The 27,414-nt window shown below is 40.6% G+C and overlaps 1 protein-coding gene across 23 annotated transcripts in view; it reads right to left on the reverse strand.

Moving 5' to 3' along the window:
- Positions 1–17,661: 17,661 nt before the first annotated feature.
- ak7b (adenylate kinase 7b) overlaps positions 17,662–27,414 on the reverse strand; it is a 157,022-nt gene continuing 147,269 nt past the window's right edge. For 14 of the 23 annotated variants that reach the window (XM_077555294.1, XM_077555287.1, XM_077555286.1 and 11 more), the window contains one exon: positions 21,837–26,931. In XM_077555294.1, the coding sequence (XP_077411420.1) occupies positions 26,238–26,931 (694 nt within the window). In that variant the 3' untranslated portion in view covers positions 21,837–26,237. The other 9 variants (XM_077555289.1, XM_077555288.1, XM_077555299.1 and 6 more) reach the window with 9 other exon arrangements.

Here is a 27,414-nt window from a genome sequence, read left to right on the forward strand (position 1 = left end):
GCGACGATCAAGATCCGCGCTGGACTTTCTCTCTAGACTATTGTGGGATTAAATGTCCGGTTTTTGAACTTATAGAAGTTCAATGGTAGGACTGAAGACATTTAACATTTTCAATTTGATGTTTTACTGTTTTTGAATTTACTTATAGGCATATCAATGTGATATAATCATGAGTGTTTAAAAGAATACAGTGGGATGGTGATTTTGTGAACTTTATTTGATCTTCGTACCCTCAATGCTGTTGGAGGGGGAATGTGCATGATGTTGTCAGAGTCTCTTGTCATTAGAGACTGAAGGTCTGGGGTCAGATCTTGATTACATCTGTTCCCCCAATCAAGAAGGGGAACTGTATAAAGTTGTCTGTTTACCATCAACATTACACCTTTGTTCAATCTAGGAGATGACATGTCTGCCCTTTGTTCAATCAAGAGCCGGGAGGAGGAACCTTTTATCTTTTGAGTATAAATGAGTCGATGTTCTGTAGACTGTTACACACTTGGGGGCCCGACGTTGCATTCAGATGTAGGTGTCCTGACTGTGTCTTTAGAAGCTTCTAAATAAATCCTTGCAAGGAACCTTCTTCATCAGATCCTGAATACAATTATTTGGACACGCAAAGATTACACTTAATATAGTAATCAAAATATTCATTCAGTAGGCAGTTAGTACATGGGCGGGGGTGGGGATGTTGTAGCAGGGTGGTCACTATTTTTTAACAAGTTAAAAAAAAAAAGTAATAAGTATGTGCTGCTTTGAAGACCCCCTTTTTCTTTTATTGCTCAGTTCCTTAGACCCCAATATTAGATTTGGCAGAGGCACATTCTGTTGAATTACAGTTATAATTCTAAACTAAAAAAAATACAAATTTCCTCCTGTAAACATCATAAAGCATATAATTTATACATGTATTTAAGGCAAGTTGTAAAATGTCTGAAGTCCTCTTGTTTATGTTTAACAAATTTAAAACATCTTAAACCACGCTGTCTCAACTAAGTACTGTCTCAAATGTTCTCCACTTTCAATATTGTAAATGTATATAATTGTATATTGTATAGGATTGTATGCCTAGAAACGTTTCTTGGGGGGAGTAATATGGCGGCCTCGCGACTTCAAAAGTCTTGGCTTATCGGCTATCCAGTCATATATTCAGATCAGTCCGCTTTCGAAAACGCCTTAGTTTTTATTAAAAACTTAGGCCTATTCAATGTTTTAATAGTGCACGTGGTGAGCATCAGTAAGCAATAAGCATCTTTAAAATAATAATAATAATAATACCGTATATGTGCAAGGGACGTATGGTGTCATTTGGACCCAGGCTTAGTTATGTGCACGTAGGCTACTGCAAAGATGTAATTTATGAGTTTTTTTGTCAACGAGTGTGAAATTGTACTATTTCAGAAATAGTACAATTTAATAGCGATAATGTTTTTGTTTGTTTTAATTAATGTCCGATTGAATGACACATAAGACATATGGTGCAGTTCCAATTCAGTAACTGGAGACTTTATGACAGCTCATACACAAGTCTGTTTGACTCTGAGTCCACATTCTTTTCCCATTGGCACTCTTGGATGTTTTCAGTCAAGACATAAAGTACCACTGATTGGCACACCCACCTAGGTGGAGCAAAATTCACTCTCTGCATTTGACCCATACCCTGGGGGAGCAGTGAGTAGCAGCAGGAGCCGTGCTCTGGAATCATTTGGTGATCTAACCTCTCAATTCCAATCCTTTAATGCTGAGTGTCGAGCAGGGCGACAATGGGTCCCATATTTATAGTCTTTTTTATAGAACCCACGACCGCCTAGTCTCAGGATGGACACTCTACCACTAGGCCACTGAGCTGGTTAATAATATGCAGTATTTTTTCTTTACAGACAAGTTTACTTCTTAACATTGAACAGGAACAGTATAAAAACACCCACTGTAACAAAAAGGGAACAGTCAACCAATCATTTATTAGCATGCAAAAAGACATTGCAAAATAAAACATTTGCATTAGTCATTAAAAGAAAAAAACATTAACATCTTCGGCAGACACTATTATAAGCAATGGATCTCAGCACCAGCCATTCATCCTTGTGGAAAACATTTAAGGCATCCCTTCACTGGCTCCCTAAACATTTTACTGTTCTTATTAATCCTCTCAAGGCAGACGTTGCCTATTTGAAAGAACTAATTGCTTATCCCCTAATTATTCCACATTATTTTTTTAGCCTTTTTTTACTTATAAGTACCACTGCAGACCTTTGTTGAGCATTAGCAACAAACAGTTTCCCGGTAGCTCACTAGATGGCGAGCTCTCTCCCTTTCAAAATGTCTGCCTTCTTGGCTTCACTGAAATTGATTTTCTAGGCATCAATTTCAATGTAACATGTAACATGTACCAATGGAGCAACAATTAATACTAGGGTTATTTTCCTATCACCAGTGTTTACTTATTACTTTGAGGTGACATTGATGGTATATCCTATGGAAAACAAAATAATTTGCAGTGAGGTTACACGCTATCAGAGGCAGATTTGATCAAAGTAATGATAATAATAGTAACTAGGAAATTTTGAATGGGACTGCTGACTGTTGCAAAGTGGAAAGCCACATGTAGTACTTATAGCAATAGTAGTAGTAGTAGGACTTGTAGTAGTAGTAGTAGTACTTGTAGTAGTAGTAGTTGTATTAGTCGTAGTAGTAGTACTTGTAGGAGTAGTACTTGAAGTAGTAGAACCAGTAGTACTTGTAGTAGCAGTAGTAGTAGTACTTGTAGTAGCAGTAGTAGTAGTAGTACTTGTAGTAGAAGCAAGTACTTGTGGTAGTTGAAGCAGTAGTACTTGTAGAAGCAGTAGTACTTGTAGTAGTAGTAGTAGTAGTGGAAGTAGTAGAATTTGTAGTTGTAGTAATTTTGGTAGGAGTCAAATGGCCAAAATGGTCGCCGCCCTCGGCGGGCGGGGGGCGAAAATCCTGGGCGTACCTAATCAATTGGCCAAGATGGCTGCTGCCCTGGATGGGGCGGGGGGACAAGAATTCTTTAGAGAGACCGGGCAGTATAGCTAAAAAAAAAAGAAGCACTATTTAAATAGTAGTTTATTTCATTACATTAGAAAAACAAAAAAAAAACAATGTTGTGCTTTTATTTTTGACAAAAAAAAGGAAATGAGCTTAACAGTTTACAATTGGAATGCTTGAAATCGGTATAATCAACATAAACTAAAAGTTATTTACTGTCGCTTTAAGAAACATGCACATTCACGCAGACACATTTGACTTTAACTTGTTGAACACATCGCGCACACACATTCAACTGAGTTGTATGAGAAAGCAAACACCTCGAACAAAAGGCACTCGCGACTTTAATGATTCAAGATGCAGATTCCAGAAATAGCTCATTCGAACAGCAAGGGTTTGGGGAATGCGTGCATGTTCTAATTTTTTCTATTGGATGAAAAATGACCCAATAAATAAATAAATGGTGGAAAACTTGTAATTTTAAAAAATTTAGGAAAAAAAGGCAAATGGCAAAATCATTTGTGCCGGTGCGTTCAAGGGTACGGGCCGCCCTTTTGCGGAAAAATCCGTGGAATAAAATATAATAGGATAGTAATATGTGCCTGCTTTGCTTCGCAAGCAGTAGCTCTGCTACTGCTTTGCTCCGCAGCAGTCCCATAATAATAATCATAACTGATGGGTTGATGTCAGACAAGACTGATACGATCATTTTCCCATTCATGCTGTTAAACATGGACAATGCAGACTGTCAGGAATGGCTACACACAAATGCAAAATACTATTGTGCTTTACAAAAGACAAAAAAAAATTCTTGAACTACCACATTAAGAAGTGACATTCAGACATGATGATGACATGAGATGTCGGTGTAGCATTATTGGTGTTATAGTTTGATGCAAGTCAGATAAAAAGTTGTTGTTATTGTTATTATTGTAATTTTGTTCCTACTATTGTAATTGATTGTTTTCCATTTTTTTTACTCACCAAGTCTTTGTTGTTTTTCTGCCACTGTAAAGCATTTTGTAATCGTTTTGAACCTGCTATGCAAATATTGTTAGTGTTCATACCATATTCAGTCTTCGGGCCATTGTTATAAATCTGCAACATCCCAGAATGCATTGTATGTGAAGGTTTTGTAAAAAAATAAAAATAAAAATTTGAATTGTATACTACTACCCCATATAATAATTTCCCCCAAATATCAAGATGAAGAGCTGTTACTAAAGTTTAATTTGAGCCTCAGACGGTTAAGATTATTTCAATTTGTTTTCAAATATTGAAATGTGTGTGGTTTTTCTAAAAGGATTCTTAAGTTTGTAACAAAATATATAAATAAAAAGCTATTGGGATTCAAGTTGAAACATCTTCAACATACAAAACCAGTCAATTTGCTGTGTTTCAAAGTTTGCTGATTGCCAGCCTAGATGACTGGCAATCGAATCTACACAGACATTTCGGTGGTAAACATTTTTCTTACATTTACCGTAGGAGAGACAGTTCTTTAGTTAGTTAGTTAGTTAGTTAGTTAGTTAGTTAGTTAGTTAGTTAGTTAGTTAGTTAGTGTAATCAAAGCGGCTGGATGGCATTGTCAGTTCCTAAAAAGACTTGACACAGTGTTGAACACAACTTTAACTTTAATATGTTGAGGATGGATGGATGAACGGACAGACTTTTTTTTGCTTTCTTTATTAATTCAAACTCCAACATCCAATTCAAACTGAGCACACAAACCAGAACGGTGCTGTAAAACAAGACACAAGAAAAAGTAAACACACAAAACAAAACAAAAAGTCTAATCAGACAATAATTTTTTTAGGTTATTAAATACCGAGAAGGCTTGCTTTGTCCTGACCCTCCTCAATGTCCTTCCAAACCCTTCAATTTCCTTACAATAAATCAAAAACAAAGGTCGATATGGATGGACGGACTTCAAGTGGCAAGAATGGCTTGGGTGGTTAGATCGGCTTGGTGACCTTTGGCGGCCGGCTTGTGCGCATGCCGATGACGTTACGCGACAGGATTGGCTGGAAGCCTTCCGGTGACGTACAGGAAAATGTGTCCTTATTTTTTTCATCAATGATCTGATTTGATAATGCTTTCAACTTTTTAAAAGGCAAATGAGAACTTTGCAGTCATTGCTAGTAAAGTTCACTTGTAATGAGGTTCTTTCTTTATTTTTTTTTCGAAGAAAAGGGCTTTTTATTGAACAAACGTGATTAATAATAATAATAATAATGCATTGGATTTATATAGCGCTTTTCTAGACACTCAAAGACTCTTTACAGAGGAATGGATACATTATTCATGCACTCACACATTCACACTTAAAATTACAATTACAAACAATCATTATTGCTGAGCTTAAAAAAAATCATCAAAAATTCAAAGTTTGTTATCCCAGGACCAATCCAGTTCTACAGGAAACTACTCCATCCCAGCTATCCAACCAAAGTACTTTGACCAAAATCTGATGTTGCATTTCAAAATAAAACTACTTTGAAAATTGAAATTTTGACCATTATTGCTCATTTCAAAAAATCATTAAAAAATCTAAGTTTGTTAGCCCAGAACCAGACCAGTTCTACAGGACACGACTCCACCCCAGATATCCAACCAAAGTACTTTGGCTAAAATCTGATGTTGCATTTAAAAATAAAACTCCTTTGAAAATTGAAATTTCGACCACTATCGCCGAATAAAAAAAATCATTAAAAAATCATGGTTTGCTATCCCAGGACCAGACCAGTTTTAAGAGACACTACGCCACCCAAGATATCCAACCAAAGTACTTTGACTAAAATCTGATGTTGCATTTAAAATAAAATTCCTTTGAAAATTGAAGTTTTGACCATTATTGCTGATTTTAAAAAATCATTAAAAATTCAAAATGTGTTCTCCCAGGACCAGACCAGTTCTACAGGACACTAAACCACCCCAGGTATCAAACCAAAGTACTTTGACTTTTTGACTTAATCTGTTGTTGCATTTCAAAATAAAACTTGTTTGAAAAATTCAAATCCCCCCCTCCCCTATTTATTTATTTTATGCACCACATACACTCACTGACCTTGGAGGCAGGTGGATCGGAGCGTGGGGATATCATTTCCCTCTGCTCTGGTTCACCTGCTCCCAATTTTAATGCACCACACACACACACTTGTATATACACTGGGTGGGGTCACATTCAAGGTACAGGGGCCTTTCCCCGCTGGGCCTGGGTTTCGGGGGTGCCGCCTGTCCCCCGGTGCCCCCATCTCCCCTTCTGCCCCCGGTGTTCCGTCCCTCCACGCGGAGGGAGGTGGGGTGGGCGCGGGTGCCCTCTCCGGCCCCTCTTTGGCACCGATGCCTGGGTGCGCGGGATCCCCGGGATCTGGTGGTCGGGGGCTGCCGGTTGGTTGGGGTGGGGGCGGGGGGAGGGGGGTGTATTGGTTGGGGCGGATGGCGGGGGTGGATGAGGGGCGGCGGGGTCGTGGTGGGAGCGGGGGCTGTAGACCTGTGGGGTGTCTGACGGGCCTGCTACGTTGGGTTGGGGGCGCGGGCCGTGTAGGGGGGGGTCGCTCCTGCTCCTGGGTTTGCTCTCCGGCCGGTGGCCCCCGCGGTGCCCGGGGGTTGTCCTTTGGCGCTGCCGTGGTCTGGGGGGCCCTGAGGTGTTGCGCTTGCTCTATCCTAGCAGGGGTCGACGGCTCCCCTCTTTGGTGGAGGTTTTCATGCTCTTTTAAAAAAATAAATAAATATATATATATATATACTGTATATATATATATATATATATATACATATATATTTATGTCTGAGCATCTATCGAGGCTCAGACACAATCTGCTTCTTCCTCGGGTCGTTGAATCGGTGGAGGCTGGTGTCTGTGGATCTCACTCTGCTATGTCTGTCCTTCCTTCCTTTCCTCGGTCTGTCCTTTGGTCTCTTGAGGTCTCCCTGATTTGTTAGAATTTAGATGTTTCTGGGGTTGGTGAAGGACTCTGGTTGGCGGCCCGGTGGGTGGTGGGTGGTTTGTGTCTGGTGGATTTCACTTTCCTTTATTTTCTTTGGTCCTTCCTCGGGTCTCCTGACAGCCTCACGACTCTGGCTGGAAGTGTTCGGTTTAGGTGAACGGTATGGGATTTTTTAATAGGTTTTAGGTGAACTAAAGAATACACACGCACGCACGCACATGCACATACACATACACATACACCCACATACAAAATAAAATAAATAAATAAAGAGAGCGATGATGACATGTCAAATCGGTAAAATTACCGAATGAACAACACTGAGCTCTCCAGGAAAGAAAAAAAAAAGAAAAGAAAAAAAAAGAGATAGGGTGAGAAGCTCGGTCATCCGGGAGGGACTCAGTGTCGAGCCGCTACTCCTCCGCGTTGAGAGGAACCAGTTGAGGTGGCTCGGGCATCTGGTTCTGCCTCCTGGACGCCTCCCTGGGGAGGTGTTCCGGGCATGTCCCACCGGCAAGAGGCCCCGGGGACGACCCAGCACACGCGGGAGAGACTACGTCTCTCGGCTGGCCTGGGAATGCCTTGGGATCCCGTCGGAGGAGCTGGCTGAAGTGGCTGCGGTGAGGGAAGTCTGGGCTTCCCTGCTAAAGCTGCTGCCCCCGCGACCCGACCCCGGATAAGCGGTAGAAGATGAATGGATGGATGGAAATTCCGACCATTATCGCTAATTTAAAAAATTTATAAAAAATTAAAAGTTAGTTATCACAGGACATAAAATGGCAGCATATAAATAATATATATATATATATAATTTTATATATAATATATATATACAGGCACATAAAAAGTCAAAACGCCAAAAAGGCAGAAACATTAGATAATTTCGTAAACAGAGTAACAACACTTAAGCTTCAAAATACAGCTCTGTTGTTAACAAACGGTGCCCCTGTGTGGTCGACAACTACAGTTATCCCTGCGAATGTTTGACAAACTGTCTCCAGTGGTCAGCATAAGAAACAAGCCAGAGTTATAACCTGTCTGTGGGCACACAGCAGTGATCACTCGGGGTACTGTCATCTCTCCTCTTCTTCGATGCCTTGACAAATGGACGCAACCACACTCATAAAAAAAATGACGAAAAAATACTCAAACACTGACAACTGGTCGAGGTTCTCTGAAGGAAAATAAATGGCGATGGCATTACCGGAAAATGCGGTGCGTTATGAGATTTTCCCGGAAATATGTCACGGCTATTTGTGCATAGAGTCTATACAAAGTCAATATAAAACAAATAAGAACATTGCAATAAGACAACAGAATGCCACAATAAGATGACAAGATAAAAACAAAACATTATAAAAATAGTTAATGGTTGCATTTCTGATTGTCCTTCAGCCAACATTTAAGATTTCCTTTGAAAGATGAGTAAGTGGGACATTCCCTAATTGTGGAAGGCAGATTGTCCCCCCCTCACACACACAACAGACAGCGCCAGGGGCGTGCAGTGACCTTCAGAGGGGCAGGTGCTCTAAGTAAAAAAAGGGGCACATGATAATGTGCCTGGCCTGCACTGTCAAGCCGCTGTGCGTGGGGCGGGGATGAAACACATACATAAAACACACCCCCTATCAATGGGGTGTGTTTTATGTATGTGCGTGTGTGCATGTAAAAAAAAAATCCATTGTAAAATTCTTAATAGAAATAATGGCTAAAAACAATACCAATCTGTCATGTCTTGTTTCGTTCTGCCCTCTGCTGGTCATTTGTTTCCTGTCGGTGGGCGGAGTTCCTGTGTCTCAGCTGCAGGCAATCCTAATCAACAGGCTATTTAGACACAGGACTCATGAAAGGAAGATTGCCAAGTTATTGTTCTTGCCGCTTGCCATTGCCTCAGCATTTTGTTACCCTCGTGCTTGTACCTGTTATCTCCTAGTTCCTGCCAGCAGTTAGTGATGGGCAAATGAAGCTTTTGTGAAGCACTGAACCACTTGAGCCAATTGTTTTGAAAATAGGTTCATTACTCGAAGCTTCAGTTACAGTGACCTCTACTGGTAAACTGCAAGGCTGCAGTGGATTTAAAGCATCTTTGTTTTGAAAATTCTTTGATGGACTCACACTAAGACCGAATAATAGAGATGGGACAATGAAGCCTTGTGAAGCTTTTGAGGCTTTCGGCTGATTGATTTGGAAGAAGAGTCGAAGTTTCAAAGCCCCATAAGATAGATCGTACCGGTGACATCTGGTGGTCAGCTGGAGTCATAGCAGCTATAATCTTCAAAGTGATTAGCCTGATTGATTTATATTCCAACATAACACCAGTACATTCAGTCTTACATTTGTGTCTGTCTAATGATCATCAGGTACACATGGAAGTGTTGCAATATTTTGACACTGTACCAGTACTATGGTTCAATGTGATGTCCTGTTACTCATTCGATTTTTATAAACATAATTTGGATATGACACAAGTGCGCTGTGAAGCCAGATGACAAGTATTTCAACATCAGTCTTTGGGAGATGTGACTGAGGGTCTTGGAGAAGCGCTTATAGCAACTCGGTGGAAAATACTTGGGTCAAGCCTGTATCTTCTACACACAATTTAAAAATAATGCATAATTGGAAACTTTAAATGCATCATTGTGGGAGTACTTTTGTTGGAAACATACCGAATAACTAACTTTTCCAGGTGAACATAAAGTGAAGCAAATGTCTACATGAGGGAATTGTGCGCCTGACACCGCGCCAAAAGGTTTGAATCAGTTACGTAATTTCCGGTATCTCATTAGCGCGCATAAAGCCGCATACGTCATCAGCACCTGATCAGCACCTGATCACGGAGGTTTCATCTGGGCTTTTGATACATTGTTTCGAGCAGTCTGTCTCACTCGGCTGACACATGCTCCGGAGTCTCAGTGTCAAACGTCCCATCTCTACCGAATAGCATGTTCTATTGACAAATAAAGACTGATGAATGTGTGTATTTTGTTATTGAGGAGAAAGTGCTGGTAACATATGGCATAGGTTGGGTGTGCTTGTGTAACTGACAGGGGGTCATGGGGGACACTCAAAGATTTTTATTGAGGTACATTATTTTTTCCACTGTTTTTGGATTGAGCCGGTTTCTTTTTTTGTTCACAACTCCTCCACATTTAGAGAAAACTCGCTCGCACGGGACCGACGATGCTGGCGTGCATCATATTACATATACTGTTTCTACACATGCACCTGACTGAGGTCAAATCAATTGAAGAAAGTAAAAAAGGTAAAGCCTATTTACATAAGTTTTACAACCAAACATTGGTTGTTCAGTGGTAAAATTATCACCTGCCACTTGGGTAACTCGAGTGATCAGATTGAAGTGTTCCCACATTTCAGAACGACCTCTCTTCCTGGCTGGCTCCATGAATGACCAAATGTAACAACGCAAGGCAATGACAATTCAACAGCACCAACAACACACCGACAACCCACGAATACTACATTGTTTAGAGCGGTTGTAAAGGGTTGACGCTCAAATTCAAAACTGTTTCAACCTGTCACCTGTCAGAATCGAGAATCACGTGATTGGACCGCGAACCAGGCATGTGATTCATTCGGGAACGAATCAGTCGCTGCTTCGGACGTCATATGTCACGTGATTTTTTCCGCACCAAAAGAAGCTTTGAAGCAGTGGTTCTATGGAATTGTAGTTCAGGGTTTGAAGCTTGTATCGAAGCTTCAGTGTCGCACTGCCATCACTACCAGCAGTACTTTTTGTCTTCTGTGTTTTCTTGTAAGTACTGCTGTGATTGTTCTGGTTGTTGATTTGTGCGTACCTTGTGTAGGTCGTTTTGTTTTCATACGTAATCTTAGTTAGTAGCCAACTCCCTCCCGTGCTACTCCGCCCACATTCCTTGATGAGTTATTTTGTTTTTCTGTAGGTACACGTTGACCTTTTGTCACTTTTTGTTAGCGTTCAGTTATGCGTCAAGCTCCTTTTTGTTCAATTAAAAACTGGAAACCTTGCCCACCATTTGAGTTGCATTTGAATCCTTCACCTGCGCTTTTGCGCACGCCTAACACAATAACCCCCCCCCTAAAAAAACTGTTAACATTTGTGCATGAATAATCAATTATGAACAACCAATTTACATAAATTAAAAATGATTATTGAAAATGTACTTGAAATTTACATTTTAAATAAGACAAGTAGTGCTATCATGATTTTTATATAATGCATGTAGTGTAAAAAAATGTTTTATTTTACATTTAGCTTTATTCAGGTAAGAGCAAATGCTGTTTCCTATTTGTCTGTGTAGATTGTCAATCTTTAGTTATTGCAACTGTACTCAACAATTAACTGCCACATCTGGGCAAGCTAGATTTTTCTTGAGAAAATGCTGTGATTATATTTTATTTGATTCTCTATTGTCCCACTGATTTCTGAAAACACTGCTACCTGTTTCTTAGGACCTCACTCTGGCCGCAACCCCACCAATGTAAAAAAATAAAATAAAAAACGAGCTGTTGGTTACAAAAAAAACAAAGCTCATGTGGAAATTTTCACAGATACTTTAAAGTATATTTCAATTCAGCTCTTATTGAGTACATGCCACAAGACTTATTTAGCCTAAGAGAAAAAAGTTACAAACATCTACTGAAAGTGTTCCATCTATTTTTCACCTTGAGCAGATGTCTATTTTTTTTTACTGACTCGTTCTGCTTGCAATAGTAACGCCAGAGCTGCACACTCCTAGCGCTTGTCAGTCGTGCGAAAGTACAAGAAAACATGCAACTATAGTGTTTACATGATTAGCAGATAGCATAAATTCTATGTCTGCCTTGTAAGATCCATCTGCCTTGTTGAGTTGGAAATCTGACTTCAGGAAGAGGGTTGATTAAAATTTTGACTCAGAGGTACAAAGTCTGACATTTTCTGTGTACCTAAAACGCATCAGTAATTGTAGCAGATGGGGGAGAGGAACATTTGTCTTACCGGAGATTTTTGCCATTGCGGAAGTTGATGGGAAGGATCGTAGTCTTTATTAAACTGAGGGGAACGTGTCCCCCACGTCCTCAGTGCACTCTATGACCTTGGCTTTTGTTTACTGTGAGTGAGACGGAGTGACCAAGTTACCGACGGCCCGTGCAGCGGTGAGCAACCAGGCTTCGAATGTCTTCATATAAGAGCGCATCTCGTAGTATGACATCATCTTCGAGGATCTCGTGACCAAAGATATGTAAATTATGTTGTTAAATTTTTGTTTTGAAAGCCAACAAAATGACTCACTGCAGATGTGATATGAGAGAGTTATTTTTGTCCAGTCTTCAGTGCTTTTTTATAATAGAGAGATTCTAGTGGTTTGAGTGCAGAAGTACATGCCAGAGACCAGCTAGTTAAGCGGTAGTCTAAATGTGAAAGGATCATACAGTGTAAAAACATCAGAGCTGCGCTGCTTGTTAATGAGTTCCTTATCTTTTTTAGGTTTGCCAGGTTGTAATTCACAGAGTTAGTCCCTTTTTTTTTTTTATGTGTTTACTGAAGGATAGTGTAGAGTCCACTATGACTCCCAGGTATCTGAACTTACTTACCAAAGCCAGCTCCTCCCCAGCAAAAAACACGCCAGTGTTCAGTCCTCTGTGGCTGTTTGGCAAAGAGAGAGTTTTTTAGAGATAGACAAGTTGGTGAGCCAGTCATGTACCTGAATTAACACAGTTGTAAGAGTCTGAGCAGCATGTGTTGTGTTTTTTTTTTTTTTTGCATGGGTGAAAGTAACAGCATCATCTCCATAGAGCTGGGCATTAACATTTAGGCAGACATCAAACAAGTCATTAACTCTTTGCCTGCCAAGCGTTTTCAGAAAAGGGATGCCGTGGGTGCCAGCTGATTTAAGCATTTTGACTGATCTTACAAGGTCCACAGAAAATTTTGTGTTTGGACTATGGAAACACACATACTACCAAATGAAAGATTGAACTCTCATCTTTCATCAGAAAAAAATGTTTGTTTCTACCTTATTCCGTTTTCAGTAATCAACAATAGAAAATGGTTAGTTTCACCCAAATGCTCTGTTTTGAAACAAAATACGGAGAAATCAAGCTTTTTGTGAAACGATATTATTTCATGCACTCTAGTGAATTTGACACTTTTTTTTCCATGAATGATGCCACAAACACCTAAACAGTGCTTTACTTCTGTAAAAAACTACCATCAACAATGAAAAAGTGTTTTTTGATAGCAAAATACGTTTATTTACATTCAACAGTGTAACAATTTGACAAAACAATTTGGCAAACTATTTACAAATGTGTTCAACTGTGGTACTATTGACAATTGTGTGGATGTTTCAAATACAGTTTTTCTTTTTGTAACACTCCCCTGTGTGCAAGGGGACACAGCAGGATTTGCACAACAGATTAGTTTCACTGCGATTGCCCCTTCGCGTGCAGACGCTACACTTGCTTGCCGGCTTTTTTTCCCGGGGAAAAGCAAGTATATATTGCAGTGTGTGTTTGGCCATGTTGCCATCAAGTCTACTATCAGGATCATGATACGGTGACGTTACGGTGGTGTTACGTCTGGCTTCCTCATGTCCTTCAGGTCCTATACTGGGTGGTAGATGTTCTGATCCATCTTATCCACTCCATTCATGGTGGCATTGTAGTCCATAACCAGTATCTTCTCCGTGATCAGACTGTACCCACTCCGATGAATATGCATTGGACTCGGGGTACTCTTCGTCGTCCGATTGAACGTCCGCCTGTGCAGAAGTGCTCGGTTGTGCTCCGCGTTTTCCGGCGTTAGCATCGCTACCCGGTGAGGCTTTATGACATGATCATAGCCGCCGCGTCAACGCTTCCAACTTCGGCGTCAACCTCGGAGTCACCATCATCATCATCGTCGTCATCAATGTGCTCTTTAGCATTGGTCGATGCTTTTCGTCTTTGAAAAAAATGCTCAAGCGTGAGCTGCTTGCAACCGGTCGCTATTATGGCTTCCTCAGCCATTGTCCCCTCAACACTCTAGCTCCGCGTCACGTCTTCTACTGACACCTACCCAATCTTGTCCAAAGAGAGTCATCGCTGCCATCTAGTGCCCAAAAATAGTCATTATACTAACTAGAGCTGCTTGATACTTTCAGCACAGCTGGCCAAGGCTTTCCTCCACCCGTTTCCAAAAAAAAAACCCAAAAAAACATAGTGAACATCTTTTAACGTCTTTGGCAGTCCTCCGTAGGATTTTACTAAACATTATTTAACGTTTTTGGCAGTCAAAGAGTTAATGAATAATGAAAAAAAAAAGTCCAAGTACTGATCCCTGAGGTACCTCAACAAGACAGTCCAGGTAAGTGGATCTGGCATCATTGATAACCACACACTGTTTTCTATCTGTGAGAAAGGATCTGAACCAGTTAAATGTTTGTACAGAGAAATTGAATTTTGACAGTTTGGTCAACAGTACCTCATGATTAACCGTGTCAAAGGCCTTTTTAAGGTCTAGAAAAATGGCTCCCACACAGTTAGTCTTATCTAAGAGACATTTGTTTTTTTCTATGAACATTGTTATGGCCGCCTCAGTGGAATGGTGAGCACAGGAGCCAAACCGGATCGGATTTAGAGGTGTAAGACCATATTTGATATGATCTACTAGCTGAGTGGCTATCCATTTTCCTATTATTTTACAGATAACAGGAAGAATGCTAATTGGTCTGTAGTTACTGAGTTCAGTTTTACGTTCAGATTTGAAAATTGGAATAACGCTGCTCACCTTCCAGTTGGATGGAACCATAGAGTGACTGATGGACAGGTTTACCAGTTGCCTGATGGGATCAGCCAGAGACTCCCACATGTTTTAAAAAATTGGTTTAAATTGGTCTACTGTATGGCAGCAGCACTCTTAATTGTAGCCGGATACAACCACCAGATTATATTGATTTAGAATGTGTAATAGTAAATATTTCTCTTTCTGCTCAAAAGTCTTTCATTGTCATCTGCATGTACTGAAGGAATTTAAAGGAATTTTGTCCTCTTTGCGTGTTCCAAAAATGAAGATAGATTTAATGTAAGAAAAATACACCTTTTGCAAAAATGATTTAATAAAAAACAGAGAATCTCTGGACAGATAACAGCTTCAGATTACATCACTTAAAAAACGTGGGATTTCAGAGCGTCAAATGTGCTCTTCTACGTGTACAATAGCTTCTTATAGTTAAAAAGACCTCCTCCTTTTCATTTATAGACTAAACATACTCTCTGGTACTTTTCCGTGAGCAGATGGCGTAAACAAGGTCAGGTGGATGTTTTTGAGACAGAATGTGTTATATACAGTAGTTGAAGGATTTTCCCATAGCAAAATCTCACAAACAAGTTGAACCAAATTTACGGTGGCCGTGACTGATGAAGAAAGTAAAGAGTGTGTGTGTGTGTTATTTCAAAGCAAATTTTGTTTTCAAGACCGAAATGTGCGTGTACAAAGCGCTGAGAAGGAACTTTTTAGACTAAATAGTATGACCCAGTTTAGGTCAGATTATACCGAAATCAACACCATCTGCTCTGCACAGGACACAAAATATTTCTTATAGGTTAATATGAAGAATTAAAATGTTCATAATGTGTAACAATAGTGGATATATGAAATAAGGTATTAAAAATGTTATAATATCTTTCAGTCCGCCCTTTGGGCTTATTTAAAATAAAGCCCAATAACTAAATATTTAAACATTTTTACCAAAGGATTCCAGCAGGATTTTCATCATCGCAATGGCAGGTGCAACATAGGAAGAGGAAAAATGAAAACATTCTTTTTAGCAGGAGAGGAGGTCAGTCATATGTCAAAACAATGTGATTCATTAAAAGATTTTTTGTTTTTGTTTTTTTGTGTTTTTTTCTCAGTAAAATAAGCATATCATAAATGAAGACAGTGTGTTGTGATTATGTTCAAAATTTGTGTTGGGGGATCCCAGAAATAGCCAATTGGCATGACAGTCAGTATGAGAAAGAGTGTCATTATGTACGTGCAATTGGAGACGCGATTGAAGACTTGTTGTCGTTTGGGCTAGGGAAGTTTTTGTTAACGTTTGTCAGTTCTGTTTTCGTTCTTGCGTTTGTTTTTTTAAACCGAGTCCTTCAGCTTTGCGATTGGCTGGCAACCTGTTCAGGTTGCACTCCGCCTACTGCCCGAAGCCAGTTGGGATAGGCTCCAGTACCCTCACAATCCTTGTGAGGACAAGTGGTCAAGGGAATGGATGGATGGATGGATCCTTCAGCTTTTTTAGAACCCACATCAACTGCCAGAGATGATCACCGGGCCCAAGGTGTGACTCATTCTTTGTGGAACGCCCCGGAAAAGGGACACATTCCTCCTATCTCCATTGGGTAATCCTCAGGTCGTCTGGTGGGAAATGGAAGCAGTTGAATGGCCTCTCAGCTGGCACGTCTGGTGGCTCGCTCCTGAAGGTGGGGGTTGAGCAGAAGGCGGACCTCCGGCTGGTCTAATAGGCAAGATGTGGAACCAGGTGCCCCGTGGACTGGACTAGATTGACCTTTTCATCACCTCATCTGGGTGCAAAATATTTTCATTTAGTCACTAATAAACATTTATTCACATCCCTTCTTTTTGAAAGAGCATTTTGGTAGTGTTATTAGTTAGGAGTTAGTAAATGTTAGTAAAGTTCTGTAGGCCTCTCCTGTGGGAAAAATTCTGTTTGTTGTGACATTCAATTAGGATCCAGCTTTTGGCTGACTTTAATGACCTGAGCACATTCTTAAATGCAAAAAATGAAAATCTTTAGCCAGTTCAAATCTGACGAGGCTAATTTTGTTTACAGAATGTAATAATTATTGGAATGTTTTATTATAATATTTATTGTTATAGATATAGCATGGATGTGCTTCCGGCCATTAAATAAATGCAACTTTCGTCAACAAATAAAATCAAAAAATAACATCTAACCCCAGGGCCCCAGGGAAAAATAGAAGTGGAACATATTCACCTTATTTTCGCCGTCTCTGCCAAAACTTACTCCTTCTCCATGGTCAAGGAAATCCCCAATTGTCCTCCTGTAAAATTAATTCTCACGGACTATCTATAATTATCGCATTAAGACTAACTTTTAATTTTATATTTATTTAAGTTCAACATGGACTGTTTGTGTCCTTCGCGACGATATACCCAGACCGACCAATAATTCCCCCATCTGAAAAAGATCGCTTTAGAGAATTTTTCAGACTAATATATAAAGTTTTGCAGTAAATAAATTTTGCTTGCTTTTTGTTTAGAAAGAGGGGAACATTTTACATTTAACCAGTAAATTCGACCATGCGTCCCAAGCAACTATTTAAATTTCAAAAGAGAATTCGGGAAAACACTAGAAGACCAAATTTAAAAAAAGTAAAATATAATAATTAAGATTGAAATAAATTATATTTTATCTGTATTCACATTAGCTGTTTTCAATTTCTGAAACCACACAACATTTACCTGTATCATCTTTTGTACTATAAAAATATTGTAGCTTATGCCAATGAATTTTACAAAGAATTTCAGTTTTCAGCCAATCTATCAAATATTATTAATACATAAAGTTGCCCTTCGTTTTAATGTTACTGTTGGAATTTATTTCTATATTAATATAAATTCAAGTTAATAATCTGACTCCAATTTGTGACCTTACCAAACTATCACCCATCCAACAATAGCGTGCTCGTTCTGCAATAGAAAGGTATCAGGAAGCCGGCATTTTCACACACGAGTGGATTTATTCCTAACACTCAAATCTAATACAAAACAGCTGGGGTCCCGGGTCCCTATCAATACAATTCTATACGTCTCTGTCTCAAGCAGCCGACGTAGTCTCATCCGAGTTGCCCCAGTGAATAGTTATACTACACAGTATTTAAATGACACAGAAACAAAGGCATCCTGACATTATTCTATTGGCTACGTGTTTTCTGCAGTTTAACTTTAGCTTGCTTTTCATTGGCCGATCTTCATCCGCAGCGTCACTGAATGGCTTCTCCTGTTTTGTACTTTTCCCCCCCGGTGTAAAACAAATGTGATTTACAACATACTTTGAGCTTATCGCGGCTCTGCATCTCCCCTTGCAATTAGCATCCTTTGTTCTGAAACATTCCATTCCTGCAACCCCCACTTGCATCACATCCTGTATTTCACCCCCATTCACACAAACTCTTATATTCCTTTATTACCATTAAGCTTGCTAGTCCCCCTTGTTGATGTTTGTCCAAAAAACTGACTGTTTTTAAAATAGACAGAGATAAACAAATCAGATCAAATCAAAATAGACATCAAACGTTTTTAAAATGTAATACATCTGTGTGTATATAGTGTTGTCAATCAGTTCGTTATTTTTACGAAATGTTTTACTATAAATGTTATCACCTTATATCTGTCAAAAAATATAGAGTGCAGTGTAAACAGTCAGTATCACATCATATGGTCTGGTATCACTAACTCAAGGGAACATTGTTGGTGTGGGCGGAGTCACGATCGTAGTGGAGCAGTTTTTCACAGGACAGTTCTGGACGCAGGAATGCATTAAGGAAGCATTGGAGCAGTTTTTCATTTAAGACTTTTGCATGTGAGTTCAGGGTGCAGTCATTGTGGCATCAGGTGGCGCTAGGAACTTCCGTTGTCCATCAGTTAGTGGCATGGCCGAGCAGGTGGAGTCAGGTATATTTTGTGATGATGGCTGCATCACGCCCCTCTGGTGGTGGTTTTTGTTGGTGGGGGTTTTGTTTTGAAGAGATCTGTGTCCCGCCAGTTGACTTTGTTCTAAAATGATGACCCCGACCAATGACCCTCACTCGACTGAAAACATTAAAATCTGCCCCAACAGTATTTAGGTTATAACATGTCAGTAAATATTACAAAACAAAATCTTTCTTTATTTCAAAGAGATTAAAAAAAAAATCTTGGGAAATTTTTTCTTAAATTTAAAAAATTAAAATTAAAATTAAAACAATGAAAGTTTACAATTTTAAATAATTGATAATTATATGTCAATATTTGTTATGGTTTACAATATTTAATTTAGTATGTTTTGCATACCTTCATAAATAATAATTAGGATGAGATAGGACAGATATACAATTTGCAAATATAGTCAAAATTAATAAGTGTGTAGTTTTCAATTAATGTTTTCTCAATGGAGGCCGCAGCCCGTAAAGTCAGCCTTTGGTCAAACATCAAAGCAGGAATGATTTTTAATTACATAGCACCTCAAATTATGTCAAAAATGTGATTCTTCCAGATAGCTTCCCCAGTCTGTTTGTAATGAGACTTCAAATGTCGAATTCAAAGGTTAAATATATTCAGGAGAGATTCAAATTATTTTTCTATTTATAAACATGGGGAAAAAAAATAAAAAACTCATTTTAAATTATAATTAACACATTACTTCATCCCCAGGACCGGAATATGGCACTTTGGTGGGAATCCCGTGTCCTTAATGGGTGTGGCTCCTGATTCTGAAAAGATATTCGAAATTAAATAATGTTCTCGCACACAAGCAAAATCATAAGGGAAAAACAATCATCTTATAACAAAATATTCCACATTAGTTGCTATTCAAATTATTCATTTTTTTATTTTTTTATTTTTTATTTTTATTTTTTATTTTTTTTTATTTTTTATTTATTTTTTGGTATGTGTGTGTGTGTGTGTGTGCGCGTGCGTGCATGTGTGCGTGCGTGTGTGTAAAAAAAAATAAGAATTCCCATACCGTTCACCTAAACCGAACACTTCAAAATCCAGCCAGAGTCGTGGGGCCGCCAGGAGACCCGAAGAGGGACCAAAGAAAAGAAAGAAAAGCGAAGCCCAGCACCGACCAGACACCACCCACCGGGCCACTAACCAGAGTCCTTCACCAACCCCAGAGACATCTAAATTCCAACAAATCAGGGAGACCTCAAGGGCCCGAAGGAGAAACTGAGGAAAGGTAGAAAGGACAGACGAAGCAGATTGAGATCCACAGACACCCGCCTCCACCAAATCAATGACCTGAGGGAGAAACAAATTGTGTCTGAGTTTCGATAGATGCTGGTGTGGTGGATCTGGCATGCATGAAAATCTCCACCAAAGAGGGGAGCCGTCGACCTCTGCCAGGACAGAGCAAGCGCAACACCTCAGGGCCCCCCAGGCCGCGGCAGCGCCAAAGGACGACCCCCGGGCCCCGCAGGGGCCACCGGCCGGAGAGCAAACCCAGGAGCAGGAGCGCCCCCCATCCCAACGCGGCCCGCGCCCCCAACCCAACGCAGCAGGACGGGGCACTGCAGGCCCACCAGGCACCCCACCGGCCCACAACCCCCACGACCCCCCCGCCCCTCCCACCCCCGCCATCCACCCCAACCCAGCCCCAACCGCCCCCAGGTCCCCAAATCCCCAGACACCCCCCCACCCCAGCACCCCCCACCCCGGCACCCCCACCACCACCACCCCCCAACCAAGCCGACCCCGCCCACCGCCCCCACCACCACCCACCGACAGCCCCCCAGCCCCTGACCCCCAGACCCCGGGGACACACCGCACCCAGGCATCTGCGCCGAAGAGGGGAGAGGGCAGCGGAGCGGAGAGGGCACCCGCGCCCACCCCACCACGCGGAGGGACGGAACACCAGGGGCAGACGGGGAGATGGGGGCACCGGAGGACGGGCGGCATCCCCGAACCCCAGGCCCAGCGGGGAGAGGCCCCGGTCGTCACCCCAACGATCTAAGTGAAAAACTAACCCTGTTACTGAGTTCGCCAGCTCGCCGACTGGCGAACTCTACCCCTAAACCGTGAGTGTGACCCCACCCAGTGTATATACATAAGTGTGTGTGTGTGTGGTGCATTAAAATTGGGGGCAGGTGAACCGGAGCAGAGGGAAATGATATCCCCCTCTACTCCGATCCACCCGCCTCCCAGGCATGTCAAGGAGCGTATGTGGTGCATTAAAAGAAATTAATGGGGGGGGGACAGGTGACCGCAGCACTGCTCCATGCTGCGGCCCGCCCCAACCGATGACCCCCCCCCCCCCCAGTTGTGTGGTGCATTAAAATTGGAGGGGAGCTGCAGGGCGGAGACGGTGTCTCCACCCTACCCCACTCCCCCCCAAAGTGTGTTATGTGCCCTAAAATGTATTGTGCAAAACTAGTGCCGAGAGTTAAGAGGAGCGACCAGCTGGGCCCCCCCCCCAACCAGGCGGGGGGGGGCATCCGCCCACCAATACCCCACCCACCCCACCGGGACCCCGGCGGGGCTCGCCCCCCGGATACCGGGGTCCGCCCGAAGTGCCCAGAGGTCCACCGGAGCGGGGCGGGCACAAGACCGATCCCGCCCACTCTCCCGGCCCCCGGAGCGCCGAGACCCGGGCCACGGATGGAACCCCCGGCCTAGGGGAGGGGGAGGAGGGCGAACAGGGGAGGGGGAGGGGACGGGGGAAGGAGACGACAGGAAGGGCAGGAGGCAGCGGCAGGGCCGCAGAGAGAGGGGGAGAGGAGGAGGAAGGGCGACGAGGGAGAAGGGACAGGGAGGCGGAGGACGGGCGGGGAGAGGCGAAGAGGGAGAGGAAGCAAGGGGGAGGAAGGGGGAGGGGAGAGGGAACCACGGGGCACCCCGGCGGCCCACAGGCCCCGACCCGCGTCGCCGGGCCCAGAGCGACGGACCGCGCCGGGGCGGCGCCGCCCCGCAACACAGCACCCCCACGAGACCCAGGGAACGACCAAGACGCAGCCGCCACCCAGCAGCCAACAGAGGGGCAGACCCGCCCACGCCCAGCCAGGGGGGGACAGCACCTGTAGAGTTAGTCCCCTGGCATGCAGTGAATCCGAACATTAGCCCTTAGTGCCCATTGGAGGTGAATCTGCTCGATCCTGTTGGCAGCAACTGGGTTCCTGACTATAAAAATACAACCATTAGTTACAAACTGTCAAATGCAGAGACATCAATGTAAGTTATCACGATGTGGTGGCTCTCGCTAACAGGCAGAATTAAATAACCAAAATTAGGTTAAAATATTCTATATACGTAGACCATATTTCTATGAATTTTGATATTTGTTTTTTATTTGAGGCCGATATTTTTTCCATTAAAATGTGATTTATGAGGAGGTTAGACCATTGGTCGATATTCAGAGTTTGTTTATTTTTCCAGTTAACAAGAATTGTTTTTTTTGCGATAGTAAGGGCTACAAGTGTAGATTGAAATTGTTTGTGTGGTAAGTCAGTTGTTGTTAGGTCACCTAGCAAACACAAGTTTGGAGATAAAGGTATCCTATAGTCCAAGATAGCGGAAAGTTTTTCTAAGACTTTAGTCCAGAAATACATAACCGGAGTGCATAACCATAAAGCATGAAAATAAGTGTCTGTAGTGTTTTGTAGACACTGGAGACAAATGTCGGAGTCGGAGAGTCCCATTTTCTTCATCATATATTGAGTAATGTATGTTCTATGGATAATTTTATATTGGATAAGTTGTAAATTTGTGTGTTTTGTCATTTTAAATGCATTTTCACAAACTTGAATCCAAAAGTCAGATTCCGGAGCTATAGACAAGTCTGTCTCCCATTTCGAGATGGGTAAAGACATTTTATCCGTATAGGAAAGTAACATATGTTTTTGAAAGTTTTTTTGTTGTTGTCGGAGAAAGCTTGGTAATATCTTCAGATAAACCAGGCGGTTGGAGTGTACCCTGAAGTGTTGGAATTTGTTTCTTTATCATATTTTTAACTTGCAGATAATGTAAAAAATTTCCGTTTGTTATTTTGTATTTTTGGAGCAAGGATGTATATGATATAAACATATTATCTGAGAAGAGATGGTGGAGCTGTGTAATTCCTTTCTGCTCCCACACACCTAAATAAAACGATTGGTTGTTAATTCGAAAGTCAGGGTTCTGCCATAGGGGAGAAAGCCCACAGGGCTCCACTTGGGCTTTTGTAATTTCTAATGCCTTCCACCAAGCAGTCAGGGTGGCGGAAATCATTGGGTTTTTAAAACAATTATGTCGCTTAATTGATGTTGTAATAAAGAGTAAATCTAGAAGTCTGAGGTTATTACAATCCTTTTGTTCTAGTTCCAGCCAACAGTTAGTATCTCTGTTGGGTTGCGCCCATAGAACGATATATTGTAGCTGGTTAGCTATATAGTAGTACATAAAATTTGGTGCCTCTAGACCACCTTTGGATTTACTTTTCTGAAGAGTAGATAGACTAATCTTTGCTTTTTTTTTATTCCAGTAAAATTTTGTAACGGCTGAGTCCAACAACTGGAACCAGTTAGCCGTAGGTTTAAACGGAATCATTGAGAAAAAATAGTTTATTTTAGGTAAAACCTTCATTTTAACGGTGGCTATTCGTCCTATTAAAGAAATAGGAAGATTATTCCAGCGTTCCAAGTCACTATGAATGTTATCCAGAAGTGGAGAAAAGTTTAAATGAATTAAATCAGTTAATTTAGGTGCGATTTTTATGCCTAAGTATTTTAAATTACCTATGGAAAATGAGTAGTGTGGGTCCTGGCTTGCAGGGTTCCATGAATTTTCTGTAATAGGTAGAAGTGTTGATTTTGTCCAGTTAATAGAATAATCTGACAACTGTGAGAATTTAGTTATTAAGTTAAATACTTCCCCTAACGAAATCGCCGGGTTTTCTAAATAAAGTAAAATATCATCGGCATATACTGTAGATTAATTTTATGTTCTGTTACCCCAGAGTGAATTCCTTGAATCCTTCTTTCCTGGCGTATGGCTATTGCAAGTGGCTCAATAAATATTGCAAATAATAAAGGGGACAGTGGGCATCCCTGTCTTGTGCCTCTCTGTAAAATAAAGCTCTTAGATATAATCCCATTAGTAGTAACTGTAGTTTTGGGAGAATCATATAATACTGACACCCAGTGGATAAATGATTTCCCAAAGCCAAATTTATTTAAAACAGCAAAGAGGAAGGACCAGTTAACTTTGTCGAAAGCTTTTTCTGCATCCAATGATATAATAACTGCCTTTTTATCATGCCGCTGTGACATGCTAATAAGGTTAAAGAGCCTCCTAATATTATTAGTAGAGTGACGATCTTTAATAAAGCCTGTTTGGTCGCTATGAATAATTGTCGAAATTACTGTTTCTAGTCTAGATGTGAACGCCTTAGTAATAATTTTAATATCAGTGTTAATTTGTGAAATCGGACGGTAACTTGATGGAAGGGTGGGGTCTTTTTCTGGCTTTAATAAAAGTTTAATTGCTGCTGTATTCATGTGTGGACGTATGTAACCATTAGTTTTGATTTCTGTTTCTACTCTTAAGAATAGCGGAGCAAGCATTAACCAGTAGTGCTTAAAAAATATAGCCGGATAACCATCTGGGCCAGGTGCCTTACCATTAGGCATACTATCTAGAGCACTGTACAACTCGTTTATAGTAAGTGGCGCTTCTAACATATCTTTATATTCAGTAGTTAGCTGAGGCATATTTAAGCTACTGAGGAATGCCTCAATATGTTCAGGGTTAGGCTTGTTAGTTTCTGAGTATAGGTTGCGATAATAGTAATTTGATTAATTTCTTCTGGTGATGGTGTACATTCACCAGTTGTCCCTTTGATAGCCGTTATAAGAGATTTTTCCCGATTGCGTTGAAGTTGGTTTGCAAGAAATTTACCTGATTTGTTATTATATTCAAAGTTGTTGTATCTCAATTGTTGTATTATAAACTCTGTTTTTTTAGTTAGCATATCGTCTAACTGTATTTTTGTATTTTGTAAGTCAGTCCATATTTGGTCATTTGGGTTTATTGCGTACTCATCCGTCAGTTGTTTAATTTTATCTTCCAAGTCATTTTCTAATTTTTGATCCTGTTTCTTTTTATAAGATGAATATGATATAATTTTACCTCTAATTACTGCTTTCCCAGCTTCCCAGAGAAGAGATGGCGATAGGCCTGGAGAGTCATTTATTTCCAAAAAGTCTGCCCACTCTTTCCTTATAATTTTATCAAACTCTACATCGTTTAGCAGTGAGATGTTAAAACGCCATGTTGGTGGTGGTTTAAAGGTATAATCAACTTGTAGGGAAAGTGAGACTGGTGCATGGTCGCTAATAATGATAGGATGTATTTTTGTAACAGTTTTATCAGCAATAGAGTTATTTGTAAGAAAATAATCAATTCTTGAAAAAGACCGGTGCACAGCGGAAAAGAAGGTAAATTCCTTCTTATTTGGGTTTTTAAGTCTCCAGCTGTCGACGAGGCCAAAATCATCCATATACTCCCCTATTACTTTAGTAGATTGTAATCGCCTTATACATGTTGTGTTATTAGAACAGTCTATTAATGGATTTAAGACTGTGTTAAAGTCTCCTCCAATAATAATAGTAGAGTTCGCTGCTAAATCAAACAGCTGAGAGAAAAATTCATGGAAAAAGGCCGGATCATCATTATTAGGGGCATATAAATTGCCAAATGTATATATTTTATTAAATATAGTTACCTGAATAATAATGTATCGGCCCTCTGGGTACAGACCCAGATTTTATTGTATTATTTAGAATAAAGAGTAAATTCTTATGTATGAGTATACAGACTCCTCTTTGTCTGCTGTTATAAGGGGCAGAGTATGCTTGGCTAAAATTCTTATCAATAAGTAATTTTTCTTCAGATTTTTGTAGGTGGGTTTCTTGCAGGAGGCAAATATCTGCTTTTAATTTTAAGAGATGGACTAAAGTTTTTATTCTTTTTGCCTGTGAGCGAGCGCCACAAACATTCCAGGAAACCAGAACTAATTTATGCATACAAACAATATAGGCTCAGTCCTGTGTATATATCTGCATAGGCTATTTGTCAATACTGGCATGTTATAGGATAGAATCAAAGAAGTTAGGTGATTTATATAATTTGTGTAAAATGTGAGGAAATGTGTAAGTAAATATAACAGTGAAAAAACGGGTAGGGATGTGAAAGTGAAGGAAGTTAGTGGGGAATTAAACAACATTAAAATACACCAGTAACTGGTAACCCAAGCGAGATTTTTTTTGTTTAAATCTACTTTTAGATATAGTTATGTATTATTATTATATTTATAATATAGCCTAAACATAATGAGTATTCATATTTTAGGTTTTATAACCAGATATACAGTATATGTATATGTATACATCTAATAATCAAACAAAGTTTAGTTCCATCAATGCCAATTAGAACAGCCAGGGAGTGGAGTTGGGGTTCCGGAATAGTTGGCCATCGATGTATAGTTTATCAACGACCATCATAGTCCGTTTACCCTCCTGCCTATTTTGTTTCATTATAGGAAACAGTACCTTTCACCGCTCATTAATCTCTCTAGGGAATTGGTCATTCATTCCAAATGAGGTCCCTTTAAGCTCCCGTCCTTTACTTTTAACAAATATTTTTTGTTTAAAATGCTCAAATTTGGTGATAATAGGACGGGGTCTGTTGCCCCTACGGGCTCCAAGCCGATGTACCCGGTGAAAAGAGATGTTATTTACCGTCTCCTGAGGAATTTTTAACGACGTCGTCATAATTTTTTTTATCTCAACCTCTGGATTGTCAGAGGTATTCTCGGATATACCTAAGAATATTAAATTATCCTGCATGCTACGGGATTGAACATCCAGAATAGTTTCTTTTAGCATTTTATTTTCCTTTTTAACGGTTTCTAACTCGGCTGAAACAGTCACGAGTGTAGAGTGTATCTCGGCATTGTCGCGTTGGAGATCGCTTACTTGTTGGCTGAAGAATTCGATGCTTACTTTTAATCCTTTGACGTCCTCGCAGATTAGGGAGAGGACCTCTAATTTTTTATTTATGGACTCCAGCATACTGACCGAGACCTCCGTAGTGGTTAGGTCGTCCGTGTCCGTCGCTGAGTCATTCTTTCTCTTTTTAGAGGGTTTTTTCGACGGTTTCTCGACGGAAGAGTCCTCCATCGCGCAGTTGTAAAAATAACCGTCAATGAAGCGTTCGAGGTCCTCCACGTTGGGTGGTGTTCCAAATCTGTCGGATGAAAAGAGAAAAGAGAAAAGCCAAGATATATAATGGTTAAACTCGAATTAGTTTAGCATAATAGAGCTAGTTCTATCTTAGCAGCAGGGCGCTGCCATGTTGGGGTTTCCCGGTCTCGCTGTAGGTCTCGCGATAATCACAGCATCTCGCGCATGCCAAATTATTCATTTTTAATTAATTATTATTATTATTAAAATAAGAGTAGAGACTAAACTATTTAATCTAAAAACAATCCCAGGAAAATGTAATATATATTTTCTCATTAAACTTTAAAAGCAGATTAAAAAATCACACAATTAACATTACCTTTTATAAAAACATTTTATTTGACCTCATTACAAAGGTTGATTGGCCTTTGGCATTTTTAATTTGAAAAAGGGGGACATCTGGCGGTCAGAATGAGTCACAGCAACTAAAATTTTCAAACTGACCTGCGTCATTAATTTATAAAAGGATGACACCTGGCGGTCAGCT

This window comes from Vanacampus margaritifer, chromosome 1 (genome assembly GCF_051991255.1).
Source record: "Vanacampus margaritifer isolate UIUO_Vmar chromosome 1, RoL_Vmar_1.0, whole genome shotgun sequence".
In the NCBI taxonomy this organism is placed as follows: Eukaryota; Metazoa; Chordata; class Actinopteri; order Syngnathiformes; family Syngnathidae; genus Vanacampus; species Vanacampus margaritifer.